General features: G+C 40.7%; 1 protein-coding gene across 1 annotated transcript in view; it reads right to left on the reverse strand.

The window, feature by feature from the left end:
* The window catches only part of AK5 (adenylate kinase 5), a 129,226-nt gene extending 120,691 nt beyond the window's left edge, over positions 1 to 8,535 (reverse strand). Inside the window, exons 1-2 of the mRNA XM_048496872.1 lie at positions 8,115 to 8,535; positions 1,671 to 1,857 (exon numbers count right to left, since the gene is read on the reverse strand). Coding sequence (XP_048352829.1) covers positions 1,671 to 1,857; positions 8,115 to 8,174 — 247 coding nt within the window. The 5' untranslated portion in view covers positions 8,175 to 8,535. The remainder of the gene's footprint in view (positions 1 to 1,670; positions 1,858 to 8,114) is intronic.
* Between the last annotated feature and the right edge of the window lie 18,810 nt (positions 8,536 to 27,345).

Genomic DNA, 27,345 nt, shown 5'->3' on the forward strand with positions numbered 1-27,345 from the left:
TGAGCTTCCCCAGATTTGCAGAGACGCTATTTAATGATTGGATCATCAATTGAGGAGTTTTTAATCAAGGTGTTGGTTTTCCTGGTGATTTTGTTGGTTGGGTCCTGTTTTAACTTTTTTTGTAAGTTGTGGGGTCCAAAAAAGTTGTCTCTTGGATTTTTTTTCTTTTGTGCATTGGTCTTCGTTTCCATGATAACCGGTGGGCATTACCTTTTATCTGCTGGTAGAATGATGGGATTTCTTGAATCAGAATTGATGATCTTTGATGGCTTTTCTTTTCTTTCCCTTTGTTATGTTACTGGAGGGAAGTTTTGCTTTTCTCAGGATCCTTTCTGTTTCCCCTCTCTCTTTACTTCCTCCCGGCTTTCTCTTCCTCAGGGAGATGATAAATCGCTGATTCCAGCCATTAGCTTATGATGTTTTCTACTGGAATTCTTGGTGGTGGGTAACAGCAAAATTGCCTCCTTTGCTAAGATGGATACTTCAGCCTCAGAGAGTTGCCTCTCAGTCAGGATTGATGATGGTCCTGTGGATGTGTCCAGTGCACAGGTTTCCACCTTGGATGTTTTTTGGCATTTGTCGAATTTTAGTTTCTGCCTTTTAGTGTGGTAAGCCACATCGCGTCTTTTCTCCATTTTGCTGTAGGTGAAGTTGTCAATCTTTTGTCCCCAGTCTTGTGCACCTTCATCTTTTGGCTGGTATTGATATGAAGGCACTCAATAACTCCCTTGGTTCTAAGCTCTTGCAAGTTCTTTGTGGGTGGTGTGAATTCCTCTCATCGCAGTGCCGTACTGCTCTAGGCGGTTATAGATGCAGTGAGCCTGTGGTGTTTTGGAAAGTCCTTTTGGCTGCAAGAAATAATGTGGGATAGTGCAATTCCTGTGTCTCTGCAGCATAGAAGAAAGGTTAGAGGAACACAGTAAGTGTGCTTCTCCTGAGCCGTAGTTTTTTCCAATTTCAGTCGCGGTATGTCTTGGGAACAATTTCTCCCCCGTAGAGATGTTCAATGTATTGTCGAAGGCTTTCACGGCCGGAATCACTTGGGTGCTGTGTGGTTTCCGGGCTGTATGGCCGTGTTCTAGCAGCATTCTCTCCTGACGTTTCGCCTGCGTCTGTGGCTGGCATCTTCAGAGGATCTGATGTTGGGAAAGCAAGTGGAGTATATATCTGTTGGAGTGTCCAGGGTGGGTGGGGAAACCTTGTCTGTTATTGGTTGGGTGCTATTGAGTTCCAGAATTTTTAGTACTTTTAAGATTGACGTTCAGCTGCCATCTACATTTCAAATTGTTATTTAATGTATGATTTTCTTGTTTTTACATGATGGAAGCCTCCTGAGCCCATAAGGGAAAGGGTAGCATCCCAATTAAACAAACAATTTTTTTCTTGTTAGTTTTTTTTCTTTCTTCTATAGACAGATTCCAAGACAACTGATTTTTGGAACCATAATAAAGATTATTCTTTTGGTCATGGTTAGTATTTGTTGATTGTTGTGACATATCAATAAAAGCCTCAAAACAAAGAACCATGATTTTGCCACACATCATTGATATATACTAGTGTATTAAATGCAATTTGGCATTAACATCTAATGGCTTTTCAAATGAAATCATCTCTAGCTACTCATCTGATTCCAAAGTGAGTCATGAAATAGCAATATAAAAATATCTTACCATTCCTGAAGAATGACCTTCTTGATTGGCTGCCATTAAGTGGAGGTAGAATCCTTTTTTCTGGACTGACAAAAGTGTCCCATTTCACTTTTTCCGCTCCTCCCAGTTCTTTCACTTTCTGTAAACATCCTTCCAGGTATTCTATTGGATCATCAGGTTTGTAGCACATTAATCCATTAATAAAACTCTGAAATAGAACATCCCAAATGATTTGTAGTCAGCTGCAAACAAATAAGACTGAAAACTAAGTATAAGTTACACTTATTAAGTATCCACATTTCTGATATTACAATTCAAGTTGAGACACATAAAGCACACAACCATTTAGTGTGCAAGACTTACTAATCTTAAAGCATGACTTACTAAAACATAACATTCCTTTGCAGCTCCCCCTCCCCCCAGGTGAAACATGTAAATTTAATGAAATTTCTTACATGTTCCTTCCAATAAATTAAAGCTTCTTCACAGGGGTTCCATGGAACCTTTGGGTTCTGCATGTTTCTCTCAAAAGTTTTGTAAAATGTGACAAACTTTTTCCTCAGGCATTTTCCCCGAGATATAATAATTTATTACTATACACTTTAGTCTTTTTTGTAATGTTACAATACTTATTACCAGTTTGTACATTAATTTTTTAATGTGGGGGGATGTGATTTCACACCTGACCAGTTGAACTTCCATCTTGTCATACACATTCCATTCTTATCTGGCTCCTGATATACAGTCACTAATGTTTTTCTGGATTTAGATGTAAATGTGAAAGTGTTCTGTATCAACAGCATACTGATGACATGGAGTGGCAGTCTCCCAACATACTCTTCTGAGAACTCTCACCAAGTACAGCAGGAGCCACTGGAAAACAGTGCTTCCAAAGCCCATTCTGGTATAAAAAGCTGCTGAGAGATTCTAAATACCAGTAGGGATGCTTCCCCATGCCCCCTATCACTTGTCCAGAAACAAATAATGTGAAAGTCCTTAAAAAGCATCACCAATGTGCTCTCAAATACTTTGCCTAAGAACTACAGATTAGACAGTGAATGTGTAATAAGATTATTTTTTGCATCCTATTGGAGAATTTGTATTAAACAATTTTAACAGCTTTGCCAGTGTAATAGGCCAATCCAAAGAAAAAAAATATCATCTTTCTCTGCTTTATTATAATCATAAAGCAAGCTTAATTAAAAAAAAGTGGAAAACTGCTTGACCTCTCAGGTGGATTCCACATGGTAGAAACGTAATGGGCTGACAAAGGGAAATATTCTGGTTTGGGGAAGTACTTTGCACAGGTCCCTCCCCCAAAGCGGGATTGGCCCATAATATTTTCCTCAACCTGAGTCTTTCAAAAGTCATTAAACTAGCAATCTTTTTACCTGAACCCTGGCTGAACCCACTTCCAAGCAAACAGCATGGGCGTATTTTTCCCACCCACTGCCTGTTTTCCCACCTCACCTCATTTCTGTTTAGTTTCTGCTGAGCTGCCAGCCAGCGTGACTCACAGCCTCCCATTTCCCAAATGTCCACCAAGCACATTTTCTCCCCATGGCAGTGATTGTGAGCACCATTTTACTCATATTTGTACAGGAACATATTCACAACAAACAGGGCCATTGCAAGCAAGCAATTAAAAAAATTGGTGCTCAAAAGACATAGCTACACAGATACACACCTTTGAATCTGGATGGGGCATATTGCTTTGCTCCCTTTTTGGACAAATTTTATTATTTTGTATATCACAATGTTAGGGGATGCATGTTTCATGTTTACATGTGTTGTGGTTTCAATACCCTAAACTTTTTTTCCACACTGGATAAATGGGAGGGGGAGATCTTGCTTGGGCTCCTGGGGTTCTGTAGATTCTCTACCAACTGGAAGCATTCTCTTAGCAGAGGGCGGTACTATGGCCAAACAGGAACAGCCAATCAGAATGCAGGAAAAACGGAATGTTTGTGCCTGCGTATCTACGTATGCATTATAATTTTTTTAAAAAAAATAGTGAGTTCATGCGAAGGGGCAGAAAGAAAACAGATTATTACCTTCATGGAAAACAGGCACCAAAGGGGGGGGGGATGGACCCAGATTAAAAAATAATAGCTGCAACCCGTTATTATTATTCTGTGTGGAATCCATCTCAGTTAACTTGCCAACTCAGCAAGAAAAGACTAGTGATATCATAGCTACCACTACAGGAGGAAATTATTTGAGTCCCAAGAGTCCAAGGATTTCTTTTTCAGGAAAGGACCAACCAACAACAGCCCTCTTAAAAACTAGTAGACAAAACACCTCATTAAAGGCAAAATTTATTACTTGTGGCTGGATTTCCTGACAGATCTTAATAGTAGTGAGAGGCACAGCTCGAGAATAAAACTTGTAGAATGCACTTCTCCAAGGATTCTTCCCACACTCTCAGCCAAAAGATGAAAAAAAAAAACTACAGGAAAAAAATACCAGCAAAAGGCTAAAGACATCTATAGTAATTACATTTAATGCTGAGTCCAAGTTGGAGTGAATATAATTTTTTTTACAGTGTCTTGTAAAATTGTTAAAGTGAGCTGGCCAATACTTTAAGAAAGACAGAACGTTAAAAGGTCCAAATCTCTTGAAATGACATTACTGGAAAATGTTGAGCAGATGCAGTAGAAGTGAAGTAAGATTTCTTACTGATGCACTCACTATCAGCACTATTTCTTCCATGAGTCCAGAGTCTCAGAAAACCAAGATAAGGTCCAGACTTTTCCTGGGGAAAGAAATGGTTCGGAACAGACAGTAATTACTGTCTACAGACTGTCTACAGACAGTAATTCTGCAATTCTCACACTAATGCTTTTTTGTACTTTCCTTTGCAACATAGCCTTTTCCACACATCAGAAATATGTCATGAGGATGTCATTAAAAGTTTTTGGAGAAGAAGTTCAAGCTCTCTCCCGCCCAAAGGTCTTCAGAATGTTTTATTTCTCTCAACCCAGGTTTTTTGGAAATCACTAAACTAGCAATCTTTTTTTTTCCTGAAGACCGGTTGAAAACATTTTCTTGCAAACAAAAGCAGGCAAGAGACTCTTTATTTCTTCCCAGCTTACTTTCACTTTCACTTTCGCTGCAGTTGCACCCACCATTTTGTGTGCTGCTGCAGAGATTCTTCTGGTTCTGCCACTGAGGTTTCTTTTGCTTGCAGCTCATCTTTGCACGATTACACTGTAAAAAGTAAATGAATAAAGTCTGTTTTGCCTGGCAATCCCGTGCATATTGTCTTTTTGTTGGTTTGTTTTCAGGGTATATCTATGAAGCTACAATGTCACAAATATGCACATATTGCAGATTCTCTTGTTGTGTTGTCATAGCTTTGCAGACATCCCCCTGCCCCCCAAAATAAAAATGGCACATGTGCAGGATCACCAGGTAAAACAAACTTTATTCATGTACTTTTTACAGTGAAATCACACACAGGTGAGCTGAAAGCAGAGGAAACCTCCATAGGAAACCTTCACCAAAAGGCAGAGGCAGGAGAATCTCCACAGTAGTACACAAAATGGCAAATGCAACTATGAAACTGACAAGACCTCCATTGGCCAGCAGACAGCAAAAAAAGAATCATTTTGACTGGCAATGCTTATGTTCTCCATGTACAATGAACACAAAAAGCCCAAACAGATCTTTTAAAAACTTCTGCAGGACATTTTATTTTTGCTGTGCAGAAAATTTGTTCTTTGGGCAATAGTTATGTCTTATAGAACTCTTCTTCTTCTTGATGACAATTATCTCACCTTATTTTATTTAAAATCTCAAGGACAGAGTTATCCTAACAACGGGGTAAGTTTACCTTCTGCTTATTTGTGTTCAGCAAAAATGTTATTCAGAAAGAAATAATACACACATTAACATGTTTCAATTTATGCCAACAATTAATATTTCAACTTATCTCCAAACTCCCCAGGTAACCTAACTTTTCCAGTTATGTTGTATAGGCTAGTTGTAGAGACCTACTCACCTTGTTTTAAAAAATGACCATGCACACTCTTGGCAAAACAGCAGCAAAACTGATTTACTATAATAAAACTTGATAACTTATAGTAGGGGTCTATCAAGTTTTGAAAACTTATGTATATTCCATGACACCATAAAACAAAAGCATTGTTTGCCTAGGCAATATCAATGATGAGAGAGAAGTGGTTATGCCAGTGTGTGATTTAATCTTGACTATTTCTATATAGAACTCTTTCTTATGCTTTAGCTTCTAAACTGAAGTCCTTTATCGGTTTAGCATGCATACAATATGGTCCTCTAATAATCCGTTTCCAGACTTTCCTGGTTCTCAATACTTTCTTCCAGAAACATGCTTCAGTCTAATCTTTTCTGAAAGCATGCAATCCAAGTGGTTAGCATGTTGCATAGAAAGTATGGTCCAAATTTTCTTGCCACAAAAGTCCTGTATGCTTCAGCACCATTTTCCCCACCACCATCCCCTCAACATTTTCTCAACATTTTTCTCCCTGATAATTGCTATATATACTATTACTGATAAATACTATAACACTATACTACTGATAAATACTATAACACTATAATCTCATTTATCTAGCACCACCTCAAATTTTAGTTCTGAATAACCAGTTTAAAAATTTTTAAACTACAACTTTCCATTCTTTTTTTTGCGTGGAGATACAATGGGAAAGGTGTGGGTAATTTTCATTCTGATTGCCTGGAGAAGAATGGGAAGAGGAAGGTGTAAAACTGCTGCAGATATAGTATACTATGTGTATGTGCTGTAGCATATGCATGAAGGAATATAAATGGGGATGAGTCATAGCCATGACAACAATGCCTTTGAGTATTAATGTGGGAAGTGTATAAGAAACTCCTCACTTGGAAGCTCCATCAGCAACCTGCATGCCTCTGAATTTGTTGTGATTAAAGCTGTGCAAAGAATCTTCACACCATGGCAGCAGCCCATGACTATCCAGGTTTTCTGAGTCTGCTTGAAAAGTTTCTAGTCCTCACAGCTTTGATAGTCTTACAAGGTTGTGAAGAAAGGCTACTGAATGAACTGAATCAGAAAATGAGGAGACGCTGAGCACAGTACTCAGAAGTTAAGGAAAACTTGGCTTCTGTAGACATGACAAATTTGAGTTACTTTGGTACATTTCCCCCTGCAATGTTTCCGGTTCTCATTAACTGTTCTAGTGTAGACCCCTTGCCTCAACCCCCAGTTTCTAAAATGGAAGTAGCTATGACCCATGTTATAGAACTGACTAGGACAACAAATAAAATTATAAATTGAGGTGCATTTAAATAGCATTTTGAAAATATAAACTGTGTTACAATGTTCTGAACACCTTGAAACAATTTATAAGGTATTTTCCAAATATATATTTCCAAAAAACCGTCTTTGCTACACATGATTCAATGCCAAAAATAATTTGCACTTTTCTGAATAATTCCTGCCATCTTCCCAGCTTCTATCTATAATTAATCCACTTAAACTTCTTGATGAATCACAACTACTGCATCCATTCCATATTTGTCTTTGCAGTCAGTTACCCCCATTTAAAGCTTGCTTTGAGTCTCAGGTAAGAGAAGAATGTAATGTAAATGACAAAATGCTAGCACGGGAACAAAGACCTAATTTTTATCCTGACTGACTTACTTCCCATGGAAACAGTCCTTGGGAATGGAGACTTCTGATTCTAAACAGGCCAATTCGAAGGGAAACAAAATTAAACTGAATTGCTACAGGTGTTATCTTTAATCCAGACATGGGCTTTTTAGCAGCCCTGGCTGAACAAGAAACGGGACAAAGTAACAGAGATCAGATCAGCATCCTATGTGCACTGAGCCTCTCTCCCGCTTCCAGATCCCCTCTTCCGCACACGAGGTCCTCCGTGCTACTGCCAAAGTGGGTAAAGCAGCCGGGACGACCGAAGACAACAACCCCCGCAGCCCCTTGGAAAGTGAGGCGGGGGGGCGTTCCCTGTTCCGCTCCCTGGCTCAGCTTAGGCGAGAGGAACAAGGCGCCGAGGGAGAAGCGCTGCGGGGTGTCAGGTAGCCTGCTGGAGGCTGAAGCGGCCAGAGGAGGATGCCCCCGTCCGGCCCCGGCAGCCCAGTTTCCCTCCCTCCCAGCTTCAAGGTTGTCTGGCGAGCCCAAGTCTTGGACGGCCCAGGCAGGCGAGGAGCTTGGAGAAGGGGTCACTAATAACAGCCATCCCCCGAGCCAAGGGAGGGGCTTGGAGGGGTCGGGCGCAAGCGGCAGATGGTCCGAAGGCAGGGGCAGGCAGGGGCCCTCGCCGGCATCCCCACCCGAGTCCGGTTTCTCCATCCTCGCGCTCCTCCCACCTGCGCGGCCCCTGCTGCTGGCTCGCCTGGCTGGGGACTGGAACCTCGGCAGACCGGCCGAGAAGGAGGAGGCTCCGGGCGAGGGGAGATTTGGGTGCGGGCTTTTTATTGTTTATTTACCTCGAAGAGCTGTGGGATCTCCTTCCTGGCCAGATACTCCTTGACATCGCAGGTGTTCATGCCGCCTGGCGGAGAAAGGGCGATGGCGCGGTGGGTGCTGCTGCTAGCGGGGGCTTCTTCCCCGATGAGGAGCCGCGACCTTCGTCTTTCAAGCCCCCCCTCTCTCCCTCCCCCCTCTTCTCCTTGCCCTTGGAAGAACCGATGGCTCCCGGAGGAAAACGCGATCAGAGCGAGCAGGCAGCTGTAGATTCTTCCCCTCCTCTCTCGAGCTGCATAGAGCCTCCCCACCCAGTTTGGGCGCTGCCAGTCAAGCTGGGAGCTGCTGGGTGGGAGTGGGAGTGGGTGGCTACTGGAAGGATGCCGAGGAAGGGGGGAGAGGAGGAGGAGTGACTCCGGATCGCACGAGCTCGCTCCTGTGTACACGCGTGTCTCCAGGGGCCGCGCAGGCACACGTGGCGCCCCTCGCCCAGCCTTCAGGGTGGTTGGAGGGAGACGGGGCAATGGCGCGCCTGTTGTCCGCTTGGTGACCTGCCAGCCCCAAGGCAGACGGCCACTGACCTCCACGAAGTTTGGAGAGAGAGGTAGATTTGTTCTTCATTCTGTTTCCTCGTGGGCTTTCTCACGCACACTCCTAAGCGGAGAGGCTGCAGTGAGTTTCAGAGGGTAACCCTATGGATCTGCAGTACTGTATTCCAGTCCAGTAGCACCTTAAAGACGGGCAGAACTTGAGGGGGCGTGTATGAGCTTTCCAGAGTCCATGCTTCCTTCATCACATATCTGATATCTAACCCAGAAAGCTCCTGCTCCCAAAATCTTGAGGGCTCTAAGGTGCTACTGGATTGAAATCCAGCTGTTCAATCAGGAAGTGTGTCTAGGTGTGTTCTGGTGACTTCAAAAGGCAGTCAGCAATGATTGCCAGCCTTGCAATGCCAGGTCATTTCTTTTTTGACAACTAATGTTAAGGAATCAGGTATGTTTTATTTGTACTCTATATTTTATCCGCTGGCAGCTGGGAACTTGCTTAGACTTGCTACAATAAATTGGTATTGGAGAGTGAGATAAAGGAAATCTATATAAGGTTTGTCGAATGTCTCCAGAGGTCATGCAGGACAAGGGACAAGCATGACAGAGATCAAGACTACCTTGATCAATAGCAATACAAAGCCATGTAAACATTTTGGAATTCAAGTACATGTTGAAATATATTTCTGTATAAATATATTTCAGAACTGAGAGTTTGCTCTTTAGACTGTAGGTAGTTCTATCATTGCAGACAGAGTTTATTGATGGATTGTCCCAACCCCTCTATCAGTATGCATAACACCCAGATGAAGAATACTTGAATACTGATTTAATCTGCTAATCACATAGTATGATCTTTGCGTGTCTATTCATAGCGGACACTCACTGAATGATTTATGCTAGAAAATAAAAACTGGAGTGTTCATTTGCAGTCATGAAGTAGCATACCCCTTGTTGCATATCTGGACCCCTTTGCTCTGACTGAAAAGAAACTTTCTCTTCCAGAATCACTTCAGATTGTCCCCCTTCTTTCTTCCTTTTGCCTTCCTTTTGCTCACTACCCTCCCACTCTTCTGCCTTTCTGTGTTCTAATCGGCCTCTCCTGGCTCATCCTTTCTCTTGCCATTATCCAATAGCCCCCTCCCCATCCAGTGCTCCAAATTAATCACATATTTTTCTTTACTTGTGAGCCACCTCTTCTAGTTTTAAAAGTTTAATTGTATTTTCCTAGTATTTGAAGAAGCACATAATATACTGAAAGTTTCATAGGATGTTTGACTAAACAAACTAAATATAAAAAAGAGTCTACATAGATCAACTCCCAAAATGTTAGGGGCAAATGATAATTTAATGCAGATGATGTATATAAATATATTGACATAGAGATTGACATATTAGACCACATAGTCTTGCATACTGTCCTGTCTTCAACAACAATTGGCAGGAGATATCTTTGGAAAACTGAAGAAAACAGTTGGCTGTCCTTGAAATCCTTTGCTGTAGACTAAGAAAAATACAAGCAAGATGGCTAAAACTTTAAATACCTTCTCAAAAAAACTGGAATGATCCTCATTGCCATCTGTCCCATTAATATTAATACTGCAGTTGTCAATTTGTGACTAGCTTTACTCTAAAAATCTGTCAATTGTACTTCATCTTAGTCCATATTAGTCTTGGCTGTCCCTCTATCTAATATTCAGACATTGTAGATTATTTGGTGGTCCATGTTTGTCACATGACAAACTGAATATTTTGTTAATTTATCTTTCTCTACTTCCTCAGACAAACCAATTGTGTTAATTAGTGTTCTCGCCCAAGACCGGAAATGCTGGAGAGCACTTGTTGCCCAATATGCTGTTTAGCATTATGGATTTGATGATGATGTTGATGATGATGATGATGAGTGTTCTCTACAATTTTTCTTAGGTAATATACTTCCATTACATGGTTTTGTAAAGTGTTCTGGAAGGATGCCTATTTTATTAAATGTTCTAAGGCAGCAAGGGGGAATACAGTAGTCTGCATCTCTTACTTTCTAAGGCCGTTTCCGCACGGCCCATAAACGACGGCCTGGGGGCGGTAAAAACGCCGCCCCAGACGCCCCAGCATTCGCACTGAAGCGCTTAGCGACCTCGACTCCGCTTCCCTCTCCCAGGGCGGGCGTCAGGCCGCCCTAAACAACAACCCTTTAAAGGGTTGTTGTTAGAAGGAAGCGTCTTCCCGGGTGGCGTGATGCGCTAACCAAGCGCCCGCCAGCTGAAGACGTTGTTCTCCTTCCTCCGTCTGACTGGAATGTAATACAGCTCGTGATGGGCCGCCTGCTGAAAGCCGTCGCCGAGCCCTGCCCACACACTCGTCCCTCCCACCTCCAGGGGTCGGAGGGCAGCGCATGGGCTTAGACAGCCAGCAGGCGCGATGAGGACATCGTGAGTCGGACGGAGACCTCCAGGGGGGTGGGAGGGGAGGCAGCGTCGAGGGCTGTTAGCCAGCGAAGACATCCCGGAAAGGCGAAGCGAGCAGCTCGCGTGCGGGAGCCGGGCCTCTCCCTGCGGCGGGCGTTCTGCGTGGCCTGCTCGCACGCTTGCGTGCGAGCGGGCTTCCGCCCCCACGCCGCCAGAACTCTTGCCGGCGTGGGGGCGCGAGGTGGCCGTGCGGAAACGGCCTAACTCACTTCTCTCTGCCCCTGCTGTGACCAGAAATACTCTAATGCTTTCTACCTCAGGTAGGAACCACTGGAGAACAGTTGCATTCTCTCTCCCTTCTCTAAACCATTTGTAGATACCATGTATAGGACTCCTACTTGAACTCCTGAAAACAGGACTCACCCCATCCAATTTCTTCATTGTTCATAAATCTGAAACTGTATAGCAGCATCAAGAGGAACATAGCTTTCCATATTTTAATTTTCTGCTGGCTGGGTTCTCACTGCTGTAAATCCTGGTAAGGCTTTTGTTGTTGTTCTTGTTGCCAGCCCATCTGGGTACATGAGCTCCTAAGCCTGTTCCAGATATCTTTATTATTATTTATTATTATTTATTCAATTTGGTATACCGCCCCATCCCTGGAGGGCTCTGAGCAGTGTACAACATCAACATAAAATACAATAACAGTTTCCTGTGCACTTGTACTTTGACACAAATTTATAATTCTTTCACCTTAGGTGGAATAAATCAATAAAGGAGGAAATGTGAAATAATTGTTAAAATGCAAAACAAGTGCTGTCTCTGACAGTAAAATATATATAGAAAATGTACTGTTTTCTGTTTTCTTTGCTGTGATGTTCCGGCTCATGACCAGACAATGCTGCAATAGCAGCAGATGGCTCCTTGTCTTAGTAGTGTACAACTCTGCCATAGAATATCAGTTGTGTCACAGTGCCATCCTAAACAGATTTATACCCTTTTAAGCCCATTGACTTCAGGTGCAACTTTTCTCAGGAAAGTATTGTGAATTAAGACAAAGAATAAAGGAGCAAATAATTTTTTAAATCTCAAGAAGAGGCACAGATGCAGTCATTAAGGATAGCCTGTAAGATCGATCCTTCTATTGTCATAAACAGCTTTAGGGGGGAAATGCAATCCTGCCCTTCTTCTGCTTATACATCTTTTCAGAACTCATCGAGTAATCAGAGGTGTTTTGATCAATTCTATAATTTCCTCTATAATTTTAAGGATTCTGCAAGCTTGTTAAAGCTGCTCATGCTGGATGGTGTCTGATAGTCATTAAATTCAATAAAAGTAGCAGCCGTTTGATTTCAATATATTAACTATGTCGTCACCGGCAGCAAGTCATTGATAATGATCTCTGAGCAGATTTTCTGCTATGTAATTTTATGAGTGGCATTTAAAAATAAATAAATACAAATATGTTCTGTTAGTGCTTTTATTAAACTCAGTATTGTGTGTGGAGACGGGCCAGAATGTGTATTAAATTGTTTAATCAAGGAAGATTAATCCAAATGAACCAGAGATTGCAAAGAATCAAAATGGAGCTTCTGTGTAAGTGACCAGCAAAAGCCTGCATGTTTTAGCAACAGGTCAAAGGAATGTCACCAGGTTTCTCAGTGAATATGCAGGCCAGCAAGATAACATCTTCAGTATCTTGGCATAGAGGGCCTACGTGACAGAAGACAAGATGCAATTTTATTATCTTGTTTTCTTGGTTAGGTTTTTGGGTTAGAACTAGCTAAACCAATGTGATTAGTTAAATTACAAAGTGGTTTTTCTATATAGTTAAATGAACACATAAATGATAAGGAAATGATTCATATTTACATGTATTTGTATTTCACTATAATTCTATTGTCTTAGAATCATTGTATAAGTGTTAGAATCATGTTTTAACATTTCATGCTGGGGAATTGAACAGAGAGTTTTATGATCCAAAAGAATGTCCTGCATACCTTGAGGACATAGCTCTCTCTGAGAGCCAAACTCAGAGAAAGGGTTTTTCTTGAAGACAGTGAGCTAGCTTTTATTACTATCCTTTGTATATGCATAGAGGCCATAAACTAACAGCATGTAGTGTTTGACGTAGAAATATAGGCTGTCTTTATTTGTGACCAGAAGACAGATCTGACCAATGGAGTTTGAACACATATGCTTGAAGCACGTGAAATGTAAGGGGAAGGATTATGTGACGTCTTTATTTCTGCATCTATAAGAATTAAGACTCTTCCTCTACTGGCCGTGCCTCCTTCGAGAGCCACCCAGGAGAGGGCAATCTCCTGTAACATTCTAAACATTGGATTGGGGTGTGCCTCCTTAGGGAGAGGTCACCTTCTGTAACTTATCTGTATTCTGTAACGTTCTAAATTCTGTGTCTATCACTCGAGGGCACTGGGGAGTGTTCACATTCTGTAACTTGCTATATTCTGCTAAGTAAACTTTCTGTTTTTCTAATATCAGATGCCTTGCTTTTATTTCTAACTTAGTTTTTCTTAAAACTAACTCAGCTGTGTAGGACCAGAGACGCGGATCTGGCCCCACATGTGGTTGTGGGAATCAAGGGGACCTACAACTCCTTGTTCCTCTCCCTCCCTACCCCCACCCCCACACCGCCTGACTGTGGTTCCAGCAAAGATTGCAAAACTGGCAAAGGTCTCAGGTGTGGAAGGGGAGAGGTTAACCACAGCTTGTTCCTTCTCCTCTTTTCCCAGTCTCTCCCCAAAGCCTGGAGAAGGCTTGAAGCCTCCTCCCTGGCCTTCCCTTTAGCCACTTGGATGAGCTGGGCTCAGTTGTGCTCATGGTCAGCAGCCTTCTCTGACTTTCCTTATCTGTTCCCCATTTTCTGATAGTCTGGCTGGTTTACCAAAAGTTCCTTTAAAGGAACCTCTTGGTGATAAATAGAAGCTATGCACTGCCTCATTCAGTGATAACAGCTTTCTTGCAATTGCTGCAGCTATAGTAGAAGCTGGCAACTTGAAAGCTGTTGTCAGTAAATTCAGAAAAAGGTCTGTCTGAAGGTCAAGTAGTGTGAAGTAAAGTTTGACCAGTGTGCTCTCTACCTCCAACCCTCTACCTGACAAAATTAATCCAAGAGCCTTCTGAATGAAATAAGTTTAGCAAAAACAGAACGTTTACCCCCAAGGATAGGGAAATAAGGTGTTTCAGAAAAGATTATAGAAAGTTTTTACAGGTACAACACAATCCTGCTGGGTTCATTCATTTATTTATATGGTTACAGTTGATAATTTAGGAGTACAGAGAGAAATTAGCAGTCAAGTTTTCTCCAGAAACAAGACTCCAAGACATTGTAGTCTCCTACTAAAAGATTTATTTCAAAAACTAAGGTCGCATTTCTTTTTTCCCACTTCCTCCGTCCCATCTGATTCCTTTATCCTTCTATGGTTCCTGATTGACTTTCACGTGTTCTGCTCACATACCAAACAGGACAACAAGGGATTTTTAGCCCCAAAAGGGCAGGACCTTTGCTCATCTGTCATCGCCTGGTGAAGAAAAGAAGGGGTAACCAGCAGGAAATCTGCACTTACAAGTAAGCTTTTGGAAGGAAATTATTTGTAAAAATAAAGTTTATAATGAAATTTACAAATTTACCACGCATTTTCATTTACATATTATCAGGCAGTTTTCTATTTGTATGATTTGGACAGTTGTTCTATTTTTCAGTTTACTATAGTTAGGGTTGTCAACTTTTGAACTGATCCCTCTAGCAGTTCCTTTAAAATCAATTTGATCTGCAGCAATTAACAGGTGAAGCTATTTAATTTAATGCCATGAAAAGTTTCAATTGTCCATTTCCATTTTTTGTCCATTGTCCATTTTTTAAACCTCTATTAAATGGATGGTATTTTTCACCAATCCAATTGGAAAACATAGCTGTAACCTATGCTGTTCTATAACCTGTGTAGTTCTTGGCATCAGCATTACAATGTGAAGGCTGTTTTTCTATGCAAGAAAAGTTCACAGTTGTGATCCCACTTCTTCTTGGGTATTTTACCATTGAGGTAAATCTTTCCTGACAAACAGGTCCCTTGAAGATTCCCTCTCTCAGTCCCATGACCATTGTTAGAGCTTTCATTGTCCTCAAGATTACTGACTAGAACATTGGTCACCAGCAGAGACAGCCTAATTGGTACCAGGATATTATAGATAAAAATTCACTGTTCAGTGCCCAAAAACATTTGACCATACTAAATCGAAGAAATGTACCACATTGCTGCAGAAGCTATTACATAACTCAGGAACACTCAGTTCTATAAATATGTTCAACTCATACAAAACTCACTCCTACAAACATGTACTACTCAGCTGAAGTAACATTATGGAATGATGCTCATGTCCCAAAAGGCTAGCACAGAAATAACAACAAAACCAGCCCTCTCACCTATCCCACACTTTTAAAACCCAGACTATTACCTTCCAAAGGCCCTCATAATGGAGTGATTGTCATAACTTAAATATTCAAGCACCAGCCTGCTTAAATAATAAAGGGGAAAGTACATGACAAGATTTCTGAGGAATATCAACAAGAGAGTTGTGAGTGAATTTATGATTTGTTCATGCAGGATTAGAAAAACCAACTTGTCTGCCCGCTTAATTATACATGTAACCTCAAAACACCTTGTACTCTGCAGACTAGAAGATCTGTACAAGAACAGGGGGAACGGAGATTGCACTGCTGTGATACTGGCAGGGAAAGGTATAGCATTTCTGCCTTGTCCATACCTACATCCACACACAGGTGTGGAACATTTTTGTCTGAAAATGCAAGACTGCATAGTTTAAAGATTTGCCATGGTCTTCTTTGTGATGGTCTGTCTTAAGCTTTCATGTATTTATAGACAGTCTGCAGTTTGAATTCCATGAAAAAATATAGTTATTTGATATTCTGTCAAAGAAACCTGCTGTTCCAACAGTAATGCTTTTCAATGCAGATGTAACAGCAGACAACTCGTGGGGAACTGCACTTTGTGCCCAGACCATGAGCAAAAGCAAATTAATTGGACGGATGGCCATGACTAAGCTGAACTTTACCTGTTTTAGAAAGAAAATATTAGGATTTTCTTTGCATCCATTTCACAGTTCACAGATTGTCTATTTTATACACATTATATGAAAACTCCTCGATTTGAGAAGTGCCTTCGATTTGGCCAGAAGGGATCTTTTATGGAACAAACTGCAATTAATGGACATAGACCCCCCATCAACTTATACTCATCCGTATATTGTATTCCAACACAAGCTGCAGAGTTCGCTGCAACCTCACAGGATGTTTAACCTCTGATATTCCCTCTAACAGAGGCATTAAACAAGGCTGCGTATTGGCCCCTCTTCTGTTTAATTTGTTCATTAGTGACCTAATACCCCATCTTTGAAAATAGAAGGCCACAATCCCACCTTGAACTTACAGAAGATCCCAGCATTACTATATGCAGATGATGCAGTTTTACTTTCGCAGACAAAAATTGGCCTCACCCACAGTCTCCAGGCATTTTTGGATTATTGTAAATGCAATGTTCTGGAGATGAACTATACCAAATCCAAGATTATGGTGTTTGCCAAATCTTGGCAACCCTCTTCATGGAAAATCAATGAGAACACATTAGAACAAATGCCATCTTTCCGCTACCTGGGGGTGATGTTTCATTTCAATCTGAAATGGTCACCTCAGTACATACCTTCTGCAGTTAAAATCTTCAAATCCAAATTAATTCCAAAGATGCTATATGGAGCCCCAATATGGGTAGGTGGCCCGATTAAAGACCTCGAAATAATTCAGTCCAAGTTTTTTCGCAACCTTCTTGGACTACCCAACTGTGTTGCAAATGTCAGCCTTGTTAGGACTTGACAATTAGATCAGCAAAATCTACTTGACAGCTTGGCTGATGCAATCCTCCACCTTTCACCTAGTTTCAGGTGGGTGATGCAACCATGACTAAGCACATCTAGTGTGATTGCATCACTACTCCCTGATTGGTTGTATGTCTATATATATATATGCACAGAACAGTTTGCTCTGCGCGTGCTTTGGTTATCCAGTTGCTGCGCTGCACTCTGTCAGACTGTTTTGTGATTTTGGAAACAAGGAATAAAACCCTTCTGTTCTTTGAAGTGAACAACGCCTGGGTTCCTGCGTTTTCTTTTCCTTAACTGCTTCTGCTGTTACCACGACCGCTGCTGAGTGGATCCTTCTCAAGCCTATGCCTAGAAATGGGTTTAAATCTTATAACTATGAGAGTCTGGATATCAGCCTTGAAATTTTGGGTGCACCTCCATCACAATGCAAGGCCAGGCAAATTAACATGTCACATGCTCGCAGATTCATACCGCTCCAAATGGAACCAACAAATTACAAATTATATCACAACCTTAGGTTTCTCTGTGGAATTTTTTTCCAACTCAGATGAGATCAGTACCTTTCGCACCTTAAAACAAAGAGTACTTGATCTGGAAAGACAACACTGCTATCTCAAACTAACAGGCCTTGCTCATCGTTGAGCTATGGACTTTTTCCACCTGATGGATCCCTTCTGGCCTACTTAAAAAATCTCTCATCCCCATTACTGAGACGCTTCTTTATGCAAGCTCGTCTAAATGTTCTCCCCTCTGCAGCTCTCTGTGGCAGATTCCTGCAGGTCCTGTTCAAGCAAGAACTTGTCAATGTTCAGCCAACCAAGTAGAAACAACAGCTCATATACTCTTGTATTGTTCTCACCACACAGAACTCAGGAGTCTCTACATTGAACCTCACATTAATTCGTGTCTTGCCACTTCTGAACAAGACAAGCTACGTCTGCTTTTGAATGACTGCTGCACTAAGAGAACTGCAGACATAGCAAAGTTTTTGGCAACAGCTTTATAAACAACTGTGCACTCCTGTTGATCACCTAACAACCTTTTATTATTGTTACTGTTAGTCTGATTGTTGTTTTATCCCATGTCTACTCAAGGTAATGAATGAATGAATGAATGAATGAATGAATATAAAAACAACATTCAATAATTTAACATTAAAACATTAACTGATCAATCATAATAAACACAATTAGTAACAATTACTGGCAATAAGATGGCAAATAATCACTTTTCAAAGACTAAAATCCTTCATCCCAACGAACCATCAAATTCCAGTGTTTGGGATGGGGAAAGGTGGGGGTACCAAAACCTTCAGAAGGTGAAGAAGGTTTAAAATTGAAAAAGTTTGAAAGAAGTTAAAAGAAAAGTAAAGTTTGGGAAGCCAGCAAGATGGATTGGACATATAGGTTACCTCAACCAAAAGCCCAGTGGAGTATCTAAGTCTAATAGGCCCTACAGAACTGGTTAAGGTACTGGTCTAGATATTCATATGGCCATATGGCAATCATTTTGTTTCTTTAGAGAATGCTTGATAATTCTGATGAAACAGTCTATTGATATACATATATATTATATATGTACACACACACACATAAAAAAATATCTGGTAAGAATGATATTATAGCTCAGACAATATAGGTTCAGATTCAATAATGCAGAATTCCTGGATTTTTACAAGGATGGACAATGTACCACCCTGATTGTTAATGAGAAATTTACAGCATCCTGTCATATTCCTTTGGAACTGGTGGCTCTTCTCTTTCTTCCCCATTTCAAATATTGATTTATTTCTTGGATTTATATCCTGGTTCTTGAAAGGAGTACTCAAAATGGTGTGCATCATTTGTAAAATACACCACATTCATTTAAAAAATATTCATTTTGGAGAGTGTCAAAGTCCAAGAACAGGGATGTGATGATGCTTCATCTGCCTCACTCTCTTTCCTTCTTTCTGTCTCAGGTGTTACATAGCCATTGAAGTGAGGAGAGCCAGTCCATTTTAACTAAGATAAGGCATATCATGATGTCTGTCAGTTTTTATGTGTGCCTTTAACTGTCACTAACATGTGAAAGTAGCAGCCCTAAGAGCTTAGACTAGTGCAATTTTATCAGAGCTTGGATGCTAAGCAGGTGTCAACCATGGTCAGTAGTTGGATGGGAGACTACCAAGGAAACCTGAGGCTACTGTGCAAAGGAAGGTGACATCAAACCACTTCTGCTCATCTCTTGCCTTGAAAACTCTATGAAGTGAAAGTTGTTGGGTTTGGTGTGAACCAAGTATAACTCGATGGTACAGTTTTGATGACAGTTTGAATTGCCCCAATCAGTGGCGTAGCACCAAGGGGACAGGGGGCATGCCAGTTTGGTGGCATGGCATGGTGGGCAGGGGTGCAGCACACGCACAGGCCCTGGGCACAGGTCCCCCTCACTCCAGCTCTGGCCCCAACTAGGCTGAGCTGATCAGGGCTCAAAAGTAAAGCATTCAGAAGTGAATCTTTAGTACTCAGAGGAGAGAGCACTAAGGAGGACATGGATTGCCATGCAGAAGGGTCACCATGAGTCAGTGGCATTTTGTTATTAACATATGGAAATCAGCAAAGCTTTTTCCAGTTTTGATATGGAAACAGTTTCACTTACTAATTCCTGCCAGTCATTCAGCTTTTAAAGGCATAGGAGCACTGCAAAAATCTAAGTTTTAAAAGGTATGTAAGGCCACTAAAATTGCAGAAAACAAGAAGCAAACAGAGCCTCAAGACAGAGCTAGAATAGGTTTATTCTTGAAACATTGAAGTAATTTTGTTTGCTCATGGATAAGAGATTGTGGTGATCTTTTTCTGACAAAATAATCCTTTGACATGTATTATCTTCTCAAGAAAAATGTCTTCCTAACATAAAACACTGGAATGGGTTGAACCTGTGAAACATTCTTATTTTTTATTACTTAAACAATTCAGGAATAAGTGTGCCATAGGGTTGCCATCTTTCCTTCGGGTCTGTTGTTATTCCTTTAGCCAAAATGTTAGGTAAGAAACAAACAGAGGCTGCCATGAAAAACAACAGCCCAATGTCCATCTTCTCCTTTGTAACATGTAGCATAAATTGTTTCCATCCTAGTTACCATCCAAGTGTCATTACAGCAGGTTTACTTGTTCCCACCAACCAGCAGCAGTCAATGATGTGGACACTGTAAGAGAATGTATAAGTGATGATGTCAGAATATTGATTCCTAACAGGGCCTATCTACAAACTGTGGCAATATTAGGGATTTCTGGAATCTATTTCCCACCATTTGAAACAGTTTTTGACCACTAGTGCATTAATTCTACCCTAAGGATTAAATTGCAGATTTATTTTAATGTTATTTAACACCCATATTTACCTTTATGGAGGAGTCCACCACAACATTTTTTAGGACTTTTGTAAAACACTTTGAACTTTCTGGAGCAGTCAAGAATATAAATAAAATATCTGAACTGACAAAAATATCTGAACTGACAAAATATGGCTTACTATGGCTTTCCTGAAAACTAGGATTCCATACTGGTTCACAGAGTATAAATTCAATTTTATATTTTTGAATATGACAGCACACATCAGCTGCAGAAGTAGAAAGCACTCATTAGTTAGAGCATGATGGGGTGTTCCTGGCTCCAAAAGCTGGTGGAAATCAATTAACGTCAGTGCCTCCCCTAGGAATGCCCTCAGAATGCCCCCAGATGCATTAGCATCTGCCAGGACAATGATGCAACTCTGAGGGCTGGGCTGATTTCTGGGTTGGATGCCCACCTCCCAGTGGTATTTACATTGGAGAGGGGAAGGCAAAAATTCCAGTGCAGTCCCACGCTGGCTCCAACAGTCCATTTGGCTGACCCTGTAGAACTGGGCTGTTAGTCACATATAAGGAAAGGAAGGGGAAGAAAACTGCCCATGTTTCAGTGAGCTATGAATTGCCATTACTTGAAAGCATGCAAGAGACTGTGGCTAATATATTTACAGGTCAGAATTTCTATTGTTAGTAAGGTTTACCGAAAGATTCCCAGTTAACTGGGAATATTTCTCAACTTTGTAAATCAGACAAACTGCATATGCCTACAAAAGTATGCAAAATTTTAAAATGCACTTGGAATCCATGTACCTTGGGAGTTGTGCAGCTATTACAGATAATAAAGTAAATAAAAACATACTTATGATCGTTATGTAGCTTTTCTATTGCATTTTTAATTACCTGAGACTATTACAACCAGGCAGCCTGGGAGTGTGTTAGCTTAGAAAACAGGAACTGATTGGCATGCTTTTCATAGGCCCTTTCCGCACGGGCATTTTATGGCGCCCTGGGGATGGCAAAAACGCCGTCCCCAGGGAGCCATTCGCACAGGGGGCACAGCTGCTGCGCAGCCTCGCCGCCCTCGCGTCGCCCGACTGGCGTGAAGCCGGCATTTCCCAACCTCGCTCCAAGGCGCCCTCCCCCTCCCCCTCCCCCCCTTCACTTACCTGGTCCCTGGCCCTCCGGCGCGTCGCTGAGGCCTGGGGACACGCCCCCCTGCCCTGCGATGCTCAAGCAGGCGCGCAGTGCCGGGGGGCGTGCCTCCAGGCCTCGGCGACATGCCGGAGGGCCAGGGACAAGCCGGGTCAGCCGGGCGACAGCGCTCCGCGGCGCTGTCGTCCCAGCCGGTTCTGGGATCGTCCATGTGGATGGTCCCAGCGTCGTGGGGTTGGCGTGGTTTACGCCGACCCAACCCCTTCCGCCTCCTTGCGGAAGGGGCCATAGTTTTTAGTGTTAATTGTGACAGTGAAGAGGAAGTTTATGTCAATTTTATTCTGCTACATCACTTTTCATACATGAAAATTATCACTAACATGTTATAAATAGCAATCTCGATGGATTTTCTCTTTGTTTTTTTTAAACCTTATTGTAGATATTGGTATTTACTTCTATAATTGAACAATTAAATCTGATACTTCATTTCATTATTACATTTTAAATTTGTTTCAGTTTAAAATCAGAAAGAATTTGATAAGGGCTTTCAGCCTTAGTTCTAGTTTATTTAAATCTTTCAATGAATGCATCAATAATTGTAAAAAATCCAATTGAATGCAGTTCACATACAAGAACTCAAAAGTATTGACTGCGATAATAAGTTGGGGTCTCTGGGGAATCCCAGAAGTGGGAAACAATTTGGAAATCCCACCTCACCCTTACAATACCATTTTCCAGAATGTTTTAGGTCCTCAGGGGTTGGCAGACAGATTTTCTTTCTCTTCCTACTAAACAGATGTGCTTCCCTCTCAGTTCTTCTTTGATCACCACTTCAGGGCCAAACTATACAATACAGGTGTCCTCAGGGATGTTTGCTATTTTGAAGTAGTGAGTTCTTACTAGGGATTTATCTTCAACTGTGCCATGGGGCTTGATTCTGATTGGGACCACCACAGCACTGGTGGAGGAGAAGCTCCTGGCTTCCCCCATTGGCTTTTCTGACCTAGAATGGTGTGGTTCGTATTATTTTATGGTAAAAAAAAATGGTGCCCCAGGGAAGGCAGGAATCCCTCTTACCCCTGTGCTATAGTGGTTCCAGCCAAAATCAGGAGTGTGGCACAGTTGAAATGAGTTTTCTGGTAAGAATTCACTGCTTCGAAATAACAGAGGATGCTGTCATATAGTTTGGTCCTCTGAGACATTGTGGGTAACTTTTTTTAACTTTTGATGAGCTGGGTATTCCTTTCTCTCTTAGACTTTTATGTCCTTAACATAATTTTTAATAGATGTGTTCTTTTCGGGAAAGAGCAGGAAGAAGGTCTACCTCAGGTTTTCCCCTTCCCTGTACTTTCTTCCTGCCCCCTTTTTTTCTTGGCACAGAACACACTTTCAAGCAGTGTATTTCCTGTGGGAAAAACCACTGGCCATGCTTAGTGTTTACTTGTTCTGGATGAGTAGCACTCACTCTTTTTCAAAATTCACTAAACAAGCTCATAGAGAAGCCTCCCTTGGTCTTGGCTCATATCTCCTTCACACATCTGCAGAGAAGGACCAGCTACTTTGAAGCATTCGTCTCTAAAGCATATCTCAAGAAGAAGAAAAAAGCACCACAAGAAGTCAATTTCAGCCATAGTTTGTATACTGGTTCCAGCATATGGAGTCTTCTGCTGCCTCAGCTGATCTTGATCAGAAAGCAAGCATCTGCCTCCGCTGTGCTGAAGTTCTAAAGAGCACTTTCATTCCCATGCAAGCAAAAGATAAGTGTTCAGGAGCAGCCCTATTACTGAAAACAAAGTTTATGTTAAACAGAGACAGCTAATTAAACAACACTGTATGACTGCAAGAGATGCACATGCAAGTGCTGTACACTATTTTCTTGTTAGAAAAAACATATTTTGTGCTTTTTGCTGAAATAAAACTTGTCAGTATTCTAATCTGAAAAACCCCCCAAACCATCCATTATCTGCTTGCTAATCTGCTTTTAAAAAAAATCTTTCTCTGAAATCAGCTTTTGTAAAATTATCTGAAGTGCTTAAACAAGACTTTTTCTTGATTTTCTATGTTTATTGACTTGGAATAACTATGCCTTTACAGCTCTGTCTTCACAATCACTCTTGCACAACGCAAGCCCTCCTTCACCCATAGTTAAGTACCGAGTGGGAGTTTCCACATTGTTATCACATTTTAACCAACTGTTTGGATGTAATTGGACTGTTTTAATCCATGCGTGTTCAAAATGTATTTATTTTATCCCTGTACTGATGGAAGGAAATGAGAAAATGCCATGTTGATTTTCAGTTCAGGTGTTGAAAATGTTTTGGGTCAGCTTTGCTGGGCAGAAAGCAAAAGCATGGGACAAAACTACAATATTCTCAAAATGGAACACTGCCTGTCACCCTGTTTTTACCATGTCTTGTGTGTTAAACATTGTCATAGTTGTGGTACAATAATGGAGACAAACTATGAACTAATGAGCAGGGAAGATCTTCAGTATAGCTCTAGCATGTTGCACACTTTCATTGTTCAATAGTGTAATGTTGAAAGTAGAAAAGAAGGGAAGGTAATGACAGACTGGAAAAGTGAATGAGGTGTGAGGAACTGCTGTACAGAAGGAGCCAATAAGCACCTCAAATAGATGAAAGAAGATGGCCAAGAAAGTGACATATGAAAAAAAGACCAAAAAGATAAAAGGTCTGAATTCCATGCCCTATGACGAATAGATTAGACAGCCAGGTATATTTAGTCTGGAAAAGTAAGGGCAACATGATAGTCATGTTTCAGTATTTGAAGTGATGTCATGTTGAAGATAAAGCAAGCTTGTTTTTGAGATTAGGACAAGGAGAAATGGATTCAATTCAATTCCACCTAAACATCAGGAAGAACCTCCTGACAGTAAGGGCTGTTTGACAGAGGAATACAAAGGTTGGATGGCCATCTGTCAGGAGAGCTTTAATTGTGTATTCATGCATGGTAGAGGTTGGGCTTGATGGCACTTGTGATCTCTTCCAACTCTATGATTCTGTAATTTTAGATAAAGAAATACAAAATCAATGGATAGATATTGGAAGAGATAAGTGGTGATTTGAATAGAGGTGATGGAGTGGTGATTCAAGAAAGATTTTTTTAAAAGGAAGGTGGCTGAATGAAGAGACTGATAAAATAAGTTTTTATTTATTTACAGTCCATCTCTTTCACTTAGACTCAAGTCAGATTACACTGAGTTAGTGAATATAATTAACAAATTCGGACATTCAATCAACATTACAATGGGATTAGTGTTGTAGAACTAATCTGAAATCTAAAAGTGGAAACTGAAGCAAAGCATAAGTATTAACCTGACACATTAAAGAATGCAAAAAATTACTTAGATCCTAGTTTCAGACCATTGTCCCTAATAATTTAGCTAAGTAACTTTGTGAATACAACACCATCCTGTTGCCTGCATAGAAAAATCCTTTTGAATAAATTAGTTTTGCAGATAGTTTGTGGAAAGCCAGGAGAGCAGGAGCCCTGTTGTCCTTCTAAGACAGGCCATTCTACCAGGTGGACAAAGCACGAGTATGGACAGTTGTTGATTTTGCCCATTTGCAGGTTGACGCCTGCAGAAGACTTTGTTCAGATGAGTGAGGCTGTTGTGGTGCTGCATAGGAATAGAGTCAGTTTCACAGATATGAAGGTCCAAGGCCATGAAAGACTTTGTATGTTATAGCCATTATCTTAAATTGAGCTTGGTAACTGATGAGTAGTCAGTGAGTGACTGTAGAATGGAAGTAATAAGTGTGCTCTGACAAGCTCCCAATAATAGCTGAGTTGTGGTATTCTGCACAAAATGGAGGTTCCAAATTGATTTTGAGAGAAGACCAAGGTACAGAACGACATTTTCAGCCAAATTAGAGCTGCAGTAACACATGATCATTACTGCAGCAGTCCCATGTCAATTTCCTCCTGCAAAAGCAGCTTCCATTGTCAATTTCACTCACTGTTAAATGTCGACACAGATGAAATTGACAACACTGACCCAATAGGCCTGTACTCTAATGTTACACTGCTAATGTGGTGTGATGAAGAGAGTTTTTAAAATTCCTTTCAAATATAGAGGTTGAGGGGGCGGGGGAGAAAATGACTGAATGGGAGGTTGGGCAACTGCAAGGGGATGAATGTTTGATGGGGTGGAGAAATAAAGACCATTTCAACATGATCACATGCTCAAGGGAAGCAGGCTTAAAAATAGATGTGGGAAATTGCAGTAGAAGTGTTCAAGAAAACCATGAAGGAAATACGAAGGGAAAATGTTTCTGAAACCAAATCGAGGGAGAAAAATACAGAATCAAAAGAAAAAATGTAGAATTTAGTGGCAAGATATTGTAAACAATTCTTGCAAAAAAAAAAAAAAGGCCTGAGGCAGGATAGCCTTAGACTCAATGGAGGAGAAGACACCATAACACTCTATTTTAAGGGAAACATTTAATGGTTCTCAACAGACCAGTAGTCTTGGATTTATTGTCTGACCACAGGAAAAAAATATTTTTCTTCACATCATTTAGTTATTGGTGTTCTTTATTGCTGGACTAGTTTTTTTGAGTTTTAAAAATCTTTTATAATCTCTGACTCAAAAGTTTTAAATTCTGTTGGGCTATGTCCCTTAATGCAGCCTCTGTTTGCAGAGGGAAAAGAAAGGTTTCAGTTCTTAATTAGTACTTGTGATTTCTTCCCATTCAAATTTTGCTGCTTTATTGTTCACAGCTGACAGGTATTTTATGCTTGCCTGCTCTTTTATTAATTTGCTAAAATGCTTTAAACCCACTTTTCTGCACCCAAGGTGACTTACAGAAAATAATAAAACATTCTTGCGTGTTTGTATGCCTAGTCTAGCAGTCTGTCACCCATCATGATGAGAAATATATACAAACATAATATCAAAACTAAAAAGCTGTATTCTGAAATCCAGACCTGCTGTTTATTTATACTGCACAGCACATCACCTTTCTTCTACACAGAGTTCTTTTCAATGTAGAAAAAATATTTATACCATTACTTGTGAAGTTCAACTCTTCATCCTAGGAACTTAGCTGTAAGTGGCTAGTTGGGGGATTCTCCAAAGCAGATCAAAATTAGGTATGCGTACATTCTTACAAAATTAGAATGCTCACATTCAAGTAGCCATCCCTGTCCACAACATATTTTCAAAAGGCAATTTGGTATGAGCTAAGTCTAGTTATTTATCTCTCCCCCCACCCTCCCCGCCCCATGATTCTTATACATGTCCTGGTCAGTGAATCTTTTTGAAGGGTCATTGCCTTCTTCCTTTCCAGCATTTCAGCAGCTTGTTAAACAACCAATTGATTGTCTTTGGAGAATGAAATCATGACTTTGGAATGGTAATTTTCAATCTTTTTCACAGTTCTTTATGCATTTCTCTTTCAATTTCTTTTCTCTGCCATTAGCTGCTTTCTGTACCCTTAATAAATAGATCTTCCTTTTTTAAAAAAAGAATTTTGTTTTTGTGATCTGCAATATAACTGGTGTCTAAGAAGACAAAAATGTGTACTTATAAATGTGTACTGCATATAAACTTACCATGAAATCATATTTTTAATTTTTTAGATTTAAGATTGGAGAGATGCTGTTGGTATTATATATTCTTTCTTTGTAATTCAAAAAACACTGAATTATTTAAATTAATTGCTTTAAAATAACTTAACAGTATAAAGGAATAAATTAAACATATGAATCTGGTACAATGATAGAAAACTAACCTATTTCTTTGTTATTTGTCTTTACAGCTAGCATTTTAAACAAAATTCAGCAAAAATTATAAAACTTCTCTGGGGCTTAACTAGCCAACTATTTATTTCCGTTGCAACTCAAATGTCAACTACCGGTAAGCAGTACTTGATGCTTTCAGAAATTATTT

The sequence above is a fragment of the Sphaerodactylus townsendi genome, linkage group LG05 (assembly GCF_021028975.2).
Source record: "Sphaerodactylus townsendi isolate TG3544 linkage group LG05, MPM_Stown_v2.3, whole genome shotgun sequence".
NCBI lineage: Eukaryota > Metazoa > Chordata > Lepidosauria > Squamata > Sphaerodactylidae > Sphaerodactylus > Sphaerodactylus townsendi.